Below are 13,063 nucleotides of genomic sequence, written 5' to 3' on the forward strand. Positions count from 1 at the left end.
GGTGTTATTTCTTCTTTAAATGTTCAATAGAATTTACCAGTAAAACAGTCTGTACCTTAAAATTTCCGTTTTGAAAGATTTTTAATTATGAACATTTTTTTTAATTTAGTCTTCCATTTTAGTTATTGTAACTTTATATTTTTGCATAGTCTTTTAAATTGTTTGCTTTAGGGATTACATTATACATTTTTAACGTTCCAGTCTACTTAAAGTCAGTATTTTTTATTAGATATATTGGGGCGACATTAGTTAATAGGATCATATATGTTTCAAGTGTACATTTCTATGATATATCATCTGTATATTGTATTGTGTACCCACAATCCAAAGTCAAATCATCTTCCTTCACCATATATTTGGCTAAAGTTGGTATTTTACCACTTCAGCTGGAATGCAGAAACTTTACCACATGTAGATCACTTTATTTCTCTCCCTTTATATTCTAATTGTATATCTACATACATTGGAAACCCATCAAACAATGCTATAAATTTTGCTTTCAACCAAAAAGTATATTTTAAAAACTCAAGGAGAAAATAATTTATTATATTTACTAAGATATTTACTAATATATATATTTTATTGATTTTTTACAGAAAGGAAGGGAGAGGGATAGAGAGTTAGAAACATCGATGAGAGAGAAACATCGATCAGCTGCCTCCTACACACCTCCTACTGGGGATGTGCCCGCAACCAAGGTACATGCCCTTGACTGGAATCGAACCTGGGACCTTTCAGTCCGCAGGCCGACTGAAAGGTCCATTGGCTCTATCCATTGAGCCAAACCGGTTAGGGCGATATTTACTACTTTTGTTGTTCTTCCCTCGTTCCTGATGTTTCAAGTTTCCTTCTGATTTCTTTTTTTCTTCTGTTTAAAGGAGTTCTCTTAGTAATTCTTTTAGAGTTGTCTGTTAGTGACAGATTCTCTTTGATTTTCTTCATTAGTTTTTCTTCATATAAGAACTGGAGGCCCGGTGCATGAAATTTGTGCACTCTGGGAGAGTGGGTCCCTCAGCCTGGCCTGCGCCCTCTCACAGTCCGGGAGCCCTTGGAGGATGTCTGACTGACAGCTTGAGTCCGCAGGCCAACACTCTATCCACTGAGCCAAACCGGTTAGGGCTATTGTTCATATTTTTTATGACCCAGGGGGACTGATGGGGGTACAGTGCAGTAAGTTGTGGGCAGAGAGGCAGAGCCATAGTGGGCTGAGGAGAGGCCTTAACTTACCAGCTTAGTCACCACCACCCCCTACCCACCACCTTCAATCTGTATTTGCTTCTAGCTTCAAGTTTGGAGAGTCAGTCATTTGTGATGCTGCCCCCCAGTGATGAAATGGTGATTAATCTGGAAACTCTGACACACAAATGCCTCCATGGGAAGAACTACTGCCGGCGGGTCCTCTGTCTGTATGAACTTTCCAAGGTAGTGCCAAAGCGGGCGGGGGGGGGGGGGGGGCTCCACAGGAACCTCCCTCTGAGAGGGAGGGAAGCGTGAAGCTCGAGGAAGATTTTGCACATTGCCAAGTCAGCCCATTAGATGATGATCATGACCTGGGAGTAGAGCTCTTGTCAGGATATAAATCATTTCTTGGAAATAATGGGGAGGATGCCCACCCAAGTGCCATGGTGACTTGAGTCCTGGCTGCAGCTTAGCCAACCAGAAATTAGAGCCAGACATTTCACTTCTTTAAACCCTAGTTCTTGATCTATAAATGACTTGACCACGAGAGTCCCTTCTGACCCTAATATCTTAGGTCTTGCTTCAGGAGCTTTCCTTGTCAGGGGGAGCCCAAAACAAGTTTAGAATAAAATAAAATGGAATATGATGACCCTAAAGACAGGAGCGGTGCAGCCAGGAACTGTTTGTGGCTTTGTGCTGACTGAAGGAGAAAAACAGTAGATGCTAAGTGCAGTGGGAAGAGCACGGGAGACACAGAGCGGAGCAGTAATGCCATTCGCCTTGGGTAAGGTTCAGAGGCTTCCTTGGAAATTGAGGCTTATGCAGCTGTTGTGGGAACAACACGGAAGGGGCTCTTGCCTTTTATTCAACTTTCTCACATTGTATAACATTTGAAAAATTCAGGGTTCAATACAAAATAAGTTACCTGATGCTTTTTGAAGACAAGACTCTCTTCCTTGGATCCAGCTCATTGGTGAAGTGGTGGAAAGAACTGGAATACAGTGCTTGCTTCTTTTAAGGTTCCTGCTCATGGCAAGCAATGCAGCCTGTCCACATCAGAATTCAGAAGGGGCCAGCTTTTTCCTGGCTCCTAACAGTAGCTTTGACTGACTTGTCTTCTTTTCAGGAGTTGGGTTGTTCCTACACAGATGTTGCTGCTCAGGATGGTGAGGCCATACTCCGAGCAATCTTGGCCTCTCCGCAGCCTGACCGATGCAAGCGAGCCCAAGCCTTCATCAGCACTCAGGGCCTGGAGCCAGACAGGGTGGCTGACCTTGTGGCCGAAGAGGTGACCCGGGAGCTACTGTCCCCATCAGCGGGAGCAGGTACCCTCCCTTCAGGCTTCCTCAGCTTTTCAGACAACTCTCACAAGTACCTAGTGTTAAGGATTTGGATGTTATGCTCATATGTCCTGCATGTTGCCCTCTCAAGTTGCCAGGTTGCACTCATAAGAGGAGAATGCATTGCATTTATTTTGTTGTAATCACTTTTTGTTCATTCATTGTCTTACAATTATGCTTAGAGTAGCTGTGCCTTCCTCTGAGCTCATGAACTCCTGCTGTTGTGTCAGCTGACCACTAGGCTAAGAGAAGAGCTGCACTGGGAACTCCTTCAGCATTACTTCCTGGTGCCCAGGCCAGGGCAGCATGGGGCTCTTACCTTTCTCTCAACTGTCTCCAGGTAAACCAGTGCCTTTCTCCATGTCTTTCTGTACAGGACAGAAGCAGATGGTCACCCCAGCAGAAGAAAGCCAGGCATTTCTTCAGCTAACCACTTTGTGTCAAGACCGCACCTTGGTAGGCATGAAGTTGTTGGAAAAGATTTCCTCCGTTCCCCATGGGGAATTGTCCTGCAGTAAGTTCTTGGCCATTTTCTCACATGTTTTGGGTCCAAGCAGGTCTTCAGGAAGTCTTCTAGAGCTAGTCTTCCCAAAACTCAATTTGGATCCTTCCTGCTCTCACCCCTACTCCTCCAGAATAGTTTATAAGTTCTTGGCAGAAAGCCGTAAGTTCATTAAAGAAAGTTTAGAGGGTATGTATGGAAAAGCAGCCCCAAATTTAAAATCACACAAAGGTAAACCTTTAACATTTGGCATATTTATCTTATTTCACTCTTAAATTACCTTACAAAGTGGATATTATTGTCCCCACTTTAGAAGGAGACTGAAGCTTAGAGAAGTTGATTAACTATTAAATGGCAGAACTGGTATTTGAACCCAGTCTGTGTGATTTAAAAGCTCACTCACTTTCCACAATGTCTAGTTCATTACAGGCATTCAGAAATATGTGTCCCTCTGATCTTTTTCTATGCAAATCAATAGGCTTTTATTTTTCAAAAATGAGTTTTGCATATTGTTTATAATTAATTTATGAATATGCTGTCATTAACATCTTTCCATTGAATATTCTCCTATATCATTTTTTAAAACACTGATTTTTTAAAATTTATTTCTTGTTGTGTATCCTCTTCCGAGGATATCCTATATCATATTTAATGGTTACACACTATTTCTCTTATATGTAATTAAAAATTGTAGACCCTGCCCCAGCTGGTGTGCTCAGTAGTTGAAGATCAACCTATGAACCAGGAGGTCACGGTTCAATTTCTGGTCAGGGCATGTGCCTGGGTTGCGGGCTTGATCCCCAGTAGGGGTGTGCAGGAGGCAGCCAATCAACATTTGTCTCTCATCGATGTTTCTCTCTTTCCCTCTCCCTTCCTCTCTCTAAACTCAATTTTTAAAAAAATTGTAGACCCTATTGTGGGACTTTATATTATTTCCAATTTTCTGTCTTAATATACTGGCAAACATCCTTATAGGCAAATCTATGTGCACACCCATGATTATTTCCCTAAGATGAACTGTGATTCAAAAGTATGCTGTCATTAACATCTTTCCATGATGTTTTTAAAGCTTGTATATATATTGTCAACTTTTACTCCAGAAAAAAAGTTCACTTCTTACTCCCACTTAAGCAGAGGTGAAAGTAGTATTTCCTGGAACCCATTCCACTTTGCAAATTTGATAGACCCAAAAAGGGCATTTTAATGATCTTTAGTGAACAAATAAATATAAGTTTTTAAAGGTTGAACAGTTTTACTTTAAAAATAGCTTTCTATTTCTCTTCTCAGTCCAGTTCAACAGTATGTACAGAGTACCAGCTGTGTGCTAAGTACTCTAAAAACCAGGGATGTGGTGAACATAAAGCAGCAGTCCCTGGAGCCCAGACTAGGGGTGTGACACAGTAAGAGCCAGACTGACGAGGGTCAAGAAATGTTTTTGGAGGAAATGTCCAAACCAAGGCCTGAAGGATTAGTAGTCAAGATTGCTCAGTAGTCAGGTTTGGGGAGGGTTCCACAGGTACCAAGACCCAAAAGGCACATGTATTAAGGCTGGGAACCCTGTTGCTGTCTTCAACATTGCAAACATTTTTCCCAGTTGGCTTTTTAATTCGCTTACAGTGATTATGTGTAATAGTTTGGAATTTGTATGTAGTCAAATCTTTCGTTAATCTAGAAAGCCATCAGAAGTGCAGAATATTGCCCTGGCCAGTATGGCGCAGTTGGTTGGAGTGTCACCCGTGCACCAAAGGTGGAGGGTTCGATTGCCAGTCAGAGCACATACCCAGGTTGCAGATTCGACCCGTTTAGCACGCATGCAGGAGATCGGTGTTTCCCTCTCTCTTCCTCTCAGAGGAAGTGCAGAACGTCATGTGGCTCTTGATTAGGCCCCAGGACTCTTCACTGAGATAGAAACTGCCCTCGGGTTCGGGTTCATGTTGGCATGAACTCCATCAGTTTGTCTCCAGAGTGTCTCCATCATTAGAAGTCAAGGATTCCTTGTTCTCATGTGCCTGGGCCTCAGAATGTCACTGTGCAGTCACTACATGACTGTCTTTGGGGAGAGATTGTACTGTCACCGAGAAGAACTGAGACATCATCTGGGGGGTGGGAGTTGTCCCAGAGCTGGAGCTGGTGCGGCCAGGGATCTCAGAGGACTGGGGAAGAGCCTTCTCCAGGCTGTGTGTAGGTGGGTGGCCAGGGTTCACAATCTTATCTGACCAGTACCCCACCTAATCAGCCACAGAGCTGCTGATTCTGGCCCATCACTGCTTCACGCTGACATGCCACATGGAGGGCATCATTCGAGTTCTGCAGGCTGCTCGGCTGCTCACAGACAACCACTTGGCCCCCAACGAGGAGTATGGGCTGGTGGTAAGTAAATCCCTCATCCCCACCTTCCATCCTAGGGAAACCTTTGAGAGAGCAGGTAGGCTAGGGGCCAGTCCAGGGCTGATTCTTACGGAATTCGCTCTGGGTACCACTACCTACTTGGTAGCCAGCTGGGCAGCCCTCTGCTCCAGGCTCTAAGTTCTGTCAGAATCAGATTGTTCCAAAGGAGAAATCGAGAGGTTCCCTACCATGTTCCAGGGTGTCATCCCCCTTGCCAGAGGCTAAGACAGCTGTATTTTCCCCAAAACAAGGCTCAGACCTTCCTCTTACCTCTGAATTGAAGTAAGCTGACAACACAAGCCTCCTATGCCTCCCCAAATAGTCACTTTTAAAGGCAATAGAGGAGAGAGCAGCAAGTGGTGTGACTAGGGTTTCTGAATCCCCCAGAAGCGGCCCTTGGTTGGTACAAGGGAGAGGGAGCTCAGCAAAGCAGCCTGGCCATTAGCCCTTCTACCCCTGGAGCTTGGCATCTGCAAACAATTGATGAGGGCAGTGGGCTGGCTCAGAGAATTCCAAATGATGCTGATGGAAGCTGCCTTCTTCCTTTTCAGGTGCGTCTCCTCACTGGCATTGGAAGGTACAATGAGATGACATACATTTTTGAATTGCTGCATAAAAAGCACTACTTCGAAGTGCTGATGAGGAAGAAGTTGGATCCGGTAGGTGTATGGTATTTTGAGCTCCAGGATGACATGTACTGACTTTCAGGAGTCTTACACTTTCTCAGAAATAACCCCAATCAGAGTAGACCCCTGGGATATGCAGGGAGGGAATTAAGGGCCTCTCTAGGATTTATACTGTAACCAGTAGTGTAAGGTTACAGATTTCAGACCAGATAGTGAATGTGGTAAATAAGTTTGTGCATATTCACCTCAGCTATCACCTGCCTCTGCTATCTAGTGTCTGCTCTGACAGGGGCAAAAACCTTTTCTGAGCCATGCAGAAATGGATTGACCAGCTCGGAAGGCCATGTCTGAGGGCTAATTTTACAGTGGAGTTCTCAGGGGACCATAAAAGAGTGTGTTGCTGAGAGCTATTAGGAAGTGAATGCCAAGGCCTGGGCCTGGGAGCTGTGGAGCTGTTTATGATGGTGACCAGAAAGGAGGCTTGGAAGCAAAGGCCAGATTTGCCAGGCCTTTGGACTCTGGGCACTTGTCTGTCCTCCGCATGCTTATGTGACGCCCAGCAGGTCACTCAGAGCCTGTTTTCAAGTCACTTATTTGGCTGAGTCATTGCTTCAGCCCATTTCACCTCTGAGGATTTAAAAACCACCGTACACTTTTGGCTTCTGGGAACTCGCAGGATTAAGAGACAAAGCAGAAAAATTCTCCTCAGTGCGGAGTTTCAGGACAGACCAGCTAGTCATCAGGAGACAAGTCCTGAACACCTTTAGGATCTCCCGAAGGGTATTTAAATTGTTTTTGAGGCATTTTTGTTTCTACATTTAAATATTCTTTTAATAACTTTCTTATTACAAAAGTAATGCATATTCAAAGTTAAGACACTTGGAAAACAGAACACAGAAAAAAGCCCTCTGTGTCTACCATGTGGAGATAGCCACTGCTAACATTTCGGTATAGGCCCTTCCTTTGCATACATACTCACAAACATATAAACATACATACTTAATTTTTTTAAATAAAGCCTTTTTCATGCTGTCCAAATATGAGTGTGCCTTTCTCACTTGATAAACATGTTATATTTCCCAAATCAACATCAGTTTAAATGGCTACAAGGTATTTTCTTAGCCCTTATTTTGAACATCTGCATTATTTTTAATTGTTTGCCATTATATATCCTTGTTACATCCATCTTAGCACTTCTGCCTGCTTATTTCTTTAGGGATGGATCTAGAAATGGAGTTGTTAGAATAACACGTGTGCACTTTTAAGGCTTCCCTCTTCTGACAGGTTTTACTGTTCATACTCCCAACAGCAAAGAGGATGTACCTGTTTCCTTATATTCAGGATAGCATAAACTTTTATATTAATTTTTGTCTTTTCCTTTTTCTTGGGTGTTTAAGGAACTTTAAGAACCAAGGGACTCAGCCAGGCCTGCCTGCCTTGCAGTCCCTAGTTGAGACCTTGGTGTTTCCTTTTTTTCTGGGCAGAGTGGTACCCTGAAGACAGCCCTACTTGACTACATCAAACGCTGCCGCCCTGGGGACAGTGAGAAGCACAACATGATTGCCCTGTGCTTCAGCATGTGCAGGGAAATCGGGGAGAACCATGAGGCAGCTGCCTGCATCCAGCTGAAACTGATTGAGTCTCAGCCCTGGGGTGAGCAGAGGTCACAGTAGCACCCTCAGGGATGGTTCTTAGGGCTTAAAAGGGCAGGAGCTCATTGTATTGACTAAAACCCACCTCTGTTTAGCAGCTACCGAATGCTGCCCCACCTGGGCAGGTAAGTGATAAGGGGATTTGGAAGGCATTGTCTGCCCTGTAGTCTGAGTGTCCAGGTCATCTGTCAGGAACCAATGTGTATGCTGATGCCATGTAAGCCTGCCTTGATGTTTCAGAAAGAAATGAAGAACTAGGTGGGGCACTAAATTCTATTCCAGACTGTGTACTTCTGGCCCAATACCCTTTAACTGAGTGAGACATATCTGCTCCCTGTGAACACGAGCTGGGATATTTCTAGTCCAGCCAGTGATCACTCTGATGCGGTGGAGTAGCCAGCCTTGGGAGTCAGGCACACTCCCATTTCTTTTACTCCTTTGCAGAGGATAGCATCAAGAATGGGCACCAACTGAAGCAGCTGCTACTGAAGGCCCTGACTCTCATGCTGGATGCCGCCGAGAGTTATGCGAAGGTAACCATGGAGTCTTAGTTTAGGCTGGTTTGCAGCTTGGTACCTTCGGAAATTTTGTCCCTGGGCTCTCCCAAGTGAAGGGGGAGGGAGTCATGGGGCAATTGGCAGCAGAAGGGGGCGGGGGGCTCAGTTGTTGGAGGCTTCACTGGGAGATGATGGCAGAAGTTCACTTTTGCATCCCTCCACCCTGTCCCTCAGGATTCCTGCGTGCGACAGGCCCTGCACTGTCACAGGCTCACCAAGTTGCTAACACTGCAGATTCACTTTCTGAACACTGGCCAAAACACAATGCTTATCAACCTAGGTCGCCACAGGCTGACGGACTGCATCATGTCCCTACATCGATTCTACCAGGTAAGCACGAAAGAAAAATCTAGCCAGCACTGCCAGCATCCTCTCTCCTGCTACCTGTCTAATGGGGCTAAGATTGACTTGTCTAGGCTCAGGGTTAGTGTCAGAACCAGGACAGTTCAGCTTTCCTGACTTAGCTGTCTGACATACAAATTGCCTTTTTTTGTAGTATTTTTGCTAGCATGTTTGGACAAAGGTTGGAGAATGGTGAGACACATTGTTAGGCCAGCAGGGAGGCAGACACTTTCGCCCCTTAGACAGTTGAGGTTCAGAGGAACATCCCTGCTAGGGGTTCAGCAAGCACCTCTTATCCACAGTGTTTTATGGAATGGTGCACTGGGGTTAGCACAGGGAATCAGGGCTATTCGGGGCCTGGTTTTAGTCCTGTAATGAGAGATGGTTTCAGGAAATTGGCCCTATCACTGTTTCTTATACAGTTTAGTATGAAAAAGATGTTTTTCAGCAGTTTTACTAGTATTAATCCACTGAAGAAAAGACAGTGTTTTGGGACTTTAGGGGAAGCAAAATGTCAAACTGACACCAATTCTGATAGACGGAGCCTTTTAGTACGATTGATAATGATCAGTCAGTGTATGAGTGTGCAGCATTAAGTTTTCTAGAACTATTTCAACTTTACATCAGATAGGCTCTAATGGTGTTCTTCCCTCCATTCTTTTAAGGCTTCTATTGTGGCTGAGGCCTATGACTTTGTTCCTGATTGGGCTGAAATTCTATACCAACATGTGATTCTTAAAGGAGACTTTCATTACTTGGAAGAATTTAAGCAGCAAAGGTTATTAAGAACCAGTATATTTGAAGAGATTTCAAAAAAGTAAGTATTGCCAAAACCGGTTTGGCTCAGTGGATAGAGTGGCGGCCTTCGGACTGAAAGGTCCCAGGTTCGATTCCGGTCAAGGGGGCATGTACCTGGGTTGCGGGCACATCCCCAGTAGGAGATGTGCAGGAGGCAGCTGATCGATGTTTCTCTCTCATCGATGTTTCCAACTCTCTATCTCTCTCCCTTCCTCTCTGTAAAAAATCAATAAAATATATTTTTTAAAAAAGTAAGTATTAAAATGCCTGATTTGGATAAGGCACGGGTAATAATTTTATGGCTAAGTATAACATGCCATCCCTGTGCTTGAGATGACAAAGAAATGTCAAGAATCCCCAGGAAGATCTTTTTGCAAAAAGATGAGTGAAAACACTTTGCTTATGGTGCTCTGTACTTAAAATGAGAGGACAGTTACTCAGCTAGCCTGAGGTGCCAAAAATCCTAAACATCAAGAGGTCCCCTTTGGAGTATTAACTTATTCTAATTAAGGTAAGCAGTAAGGCACTCATTTTTAAGAAATAATGTCAGTCTTCCACTGTAGGTAATTGTGTCAGAGCTGATAGCCCTCGCTCAAGATACATACAGTATCTTAACCTGTACATTCCTGTTTCTTTGTCTAGATATAAACAACACCAGCCTACTGATATGACTGTGAAAAACCTGAAGAAGTTACTCACATATTGTGAAGATATCTACTTGTATTACAAGCTGGCATACGAACATAAACTTTATGATGTTGTGAATATGCTTCTGAAGGACCCTCAGACAGGCTGCTGTCTAAAGGACATGCTAGCAGGTTAGATGGGTTCTGATACAGGTGCCTGTTTTCTTATACTGCAACGAGGTACTGTCAGATGTTTGTGATTACAGTAGAATAATGCATTGGGAGCTTTGTTGTCCAAGTTATAAAATCCAGAACTGATCATACCAGTCCTCTGTGGGTCAAGAATGAGAGAGTTTTCACAAGGAAATTCCTATTTTAAAAGTGATGTTTCTCTGTACCATTTTATATAGATATTGGTATTAAGTTCAAAACTCCCATCTTCCTCAGGATGGCTTTTACTTTAGGACATGATATAATATTGATTAAAGAATACCTGTGCCTGCAGATTCCAGTTTCAAAGGAATTTAATATTATTTACACAGTTAAGGAACAGATGATACATTTCCATTAGTTAGAAACTGATCTCTATAATAAAATAGATTTTAAATTCAGTGCATGTCATTATTAACTGCTAAGGAAATCTTAGCCCTTGTCTGCCTTAAAACAATTTTTTATTGGCTGTAATTATTGCTGTGTAGTCACTGCTTTGTTAATTTCTCAAATTATTTGGATGGTCCTGTCTTCCACTTAGTGCTCTACAGAGTTTTGATTGAGACCCTTCCCTTTGTATGTAAGAGAAATTAAAAAAAATTTTGTTCTGTCCCTACTTTTGAGTCTGTGACAGTTTTAAACATTTAACAAATTTGGTTAAATTGCTTAAAAATATATATGTAATAAAGATGACTCAATCTATGCTCACAGCCATACCCGAGTTATAAGCTCAATTACTCCAATAAATAGTTCTAGATATCTTAGACCTTACATACAAATTGCCTTTCTATAGTAACTAAACCACCCAATAATTTTTTCCCCAAATAAATAAAATGAGGAAGGCAGCCCTATACCTTTGTTGCTCTAAGGTGACCCTGTTAAGGGCCTGACAAATCATTTTTGTTTTAAAGCTATTAACTACTCATCAAGCATTTATTAAGCTTTGTTAAGTATATAGAGAACTCTAGTCCCAAGAGCTGTGCTCTATACTCTCCAAAAATATCTCTTGGGAGATAACACAAAATTTAAGTCCTCACAATAGTGATTTTATTAAATTAGTTGCTTTATAAAACATTGCAGATGTCATAATTGTTAACATAACAATTTACCAAACTAGTTAACTGGTGCAGCTTGCTGAGCATGTTTTATAAAGGAAAGGAAATGCCAAAACCCTGTTTAAAGTTATTCCATTGCAGCCCAGAAGAACAAAGGAGATTTGTTCCTCAGACACTTCAATCAGGCAAATAAAGCAGATAGGGTTCCCCTCCCCCATCTGAAGCAATTCATCAGTAGAACAGTCTGATAGTGTGCACTCGAGAGATTCCACAACTTGTAATACAGTAACGGAGAGGTTTACCTTCTTCAGCTTCAAAGTGGAGGGTTTTGGTCAATTTTTAAGTATCAAACTAGTAGTTTTCAGCCGCCGTATCTTCACTCTGACAAAAGCAGTCTTCTTCACAATGTATGTTTAATATCCTCACGCTCAATTTTAAGACAAAGCAATTTTAATACTAGGTGCACACCACATGCCCTTGCTGCAAACTGCTTTTCTTGACAAGTTATGAAGTAGTTCAAGGAGGTATGGTTAAGGCTGTATTACTGACTGGTGCTGGTCAATACTACACAATTTCTTGTCATGTTGCAACCTTTGTTTCCAATTTAGTGACTGTTGCTATAGAATCAGATAGCAACAATGACAACATTATTAAGTTTGTGTGTTTTTTAAAACTATGATTTAGTAGCAACTGAGGTTCCCAATTTTAACCCCTTGGCAGCAAGATCCAAGTTCCCTCATTTGCACATTAGCACCTAAGTGTCAAGGGGTTAAGTAACCAGCACAAAAGATACTGCACTTCTGATTGTAGCATTTGGCAGAACTGAAAGGAAAGGAAGTTGTGCTACATGTTGAAGGGATTGTGGGCAACAGAAAGAAGACACCAGAGAAGATAAAATGTCACATGAAATCTTCAAAGTCTTGTACATATCCTCCATCATAACCACCATAATCTGCCAGATCGTCTTTCATGGTGGCCTTTAATCCCCCTCCAGGAACCACACCTTTCTTCTTCTTTTTGGCTTTGCTTTGCTAAAGATAAAAGAGAGTCAATTCATGAGACTTGATCTACCAAGTGTTTCTTATCTGGGATAGCAACCCTCAAAGAGACACCAAAGTCTCTGGTCACAGAAAAACTTCAATTCTCTAAGGGAGATTCCCAGACAACCCAGGGCAATTTCTACTATTAATTCAGAAACCAAAACTGTGAACATGTTTGTTTGGAAAAAAAAAAAAAAGTAAAAGTCACTCACACTCACACTGTTCTATTCCAATTTAAATGGTATTGGTAAACTGCTTGACCTTTAAGTTTCCCAGGCTTGTCAAGAATGTTATGCCTGCACCACCATCCTCATGAAATACACATCACCCCACACATCTTGCTCTTACCTTTTCTTGCTTCTGTTTCTCACTACAAAGCACAGTCAGTGAATTGGTGATCTTTTTCAAGTCATCAATTTCCACTATGAAAGAAAAAGTATGCCACTAACTTTTAATCATTTTTGGGAATAAGTAAGGGCAAAATATACATTCTTCCCATGTGCTATGAGAAATCTAATTTGTCTATCATTAACTTCAGTATCTTTGAAAAGGTTGTAATTCTCCTGTTTGACATATGGCCAGGCATACAAATCAGAACTATTAAAAACTAGAGGCCCGGTGCACGAATTTGTGCAGCAGTGGGGTCCCTTGGCCTGGCCTGTGGGATCGGACCAAAACCGGCTCTCCAACATCCCCCTAGGGATCCTGGATTGCAAGAGGGCACAGGCCAGGCCAAGGGACCCCACTG

General features: G+C 42.6%; 2 protein-coding genes across 3 annotated transcripts in view; one reads left to right on the forward strand and one right to left on the reverse strand.

Annotated features, from left to right (window-relative positions):
- SPG11 (spastic paraplegia 11 (autosomal recessive)) overlaps nt 1-10,621 on the forward strand; it is an 86,332-nt gene extending 75,711 nt beyond the window's left edge. The window contains exons 31-40 of one of the 2 annotated variants that reach the window (XM_005877529.2): nt 1,283-1,422; nt 2,306-2,504; nt 2,896-3,033; nt 5,258-5,391; nt 5,961-6,068; nt 7,520-7,688; nt 8,132-8,220; nt 8,419-8,574; nt 9,252-9,403; nt 10,027-10,621. In XM_005877529.2, coding sequence (XP_005877591.1) covers nt 1,283-1,422; nt 2,306-2,504; nt 2,896-3,033; nt 5,258-5,391; nt 5,961-6,068; nt 7,520-7,688; nt 8,132-8,220; nt 8,419-8,574; nt 9,252-9,403; nt 10,027-10,207 — 1,466 coding nt within the window. In that variant the 3' untranslated portion in view covers nt 10,208-10,621. Of the gene's footprint in view, nt 1-1,282; nt 1,423-2,305; nt 2,505-2,895; nt 3,034-5,257; nt 5,392-5,960; nt 6,069-7,519; nt 7,689-8,131; nt 8,221-8,418; nt 8,575-9,251; nt 9,404-10,026 lie in introns of those variants that run through there. The other variant, XR_001364258.1, reaches the window with a different exon arrangement.
- Nucleotides 10,622-11,244: 623 nt separating this feature from the next.
- EIF3J (eukaryotic translation initiation factor 3, subunit J) overlaps nt 11,245-13,063 on the reverse strand; it is a gene marked incomplete at its 5' end in the record, with an annotated part of 22,014 nt that continues 20,195 nt past the window's right edge. The window contains 2 exons of the mRNA XM_014548748.1: nt 11,245-12,306; nt 12,664-12,737. Of these exons, the coding sequence (XP_014404234.1) occupies nt 12,175-12,306; nt 12,664-12,737 (206 nt within the window). The remainder of the gene's footprint in view (nt 12,307-12,663; nt 12,738-13,063) is intronic.

This window comes from Myotis brandtii, unplaced genomic scaffold, assembly GCF_000412655.1.
Source record: "Myotis brandtii unplaced genomic scaffold, ASM41265v1 scaffold521, whole genome shotgun sequence".
In the NCBI taxonomy this organism is placed as follows: Eukaryota; Metazoa; Chordata; class Mammalia; order Chiroptera; family Vespertilionidae; genus Myotis; species Myotis brandtii.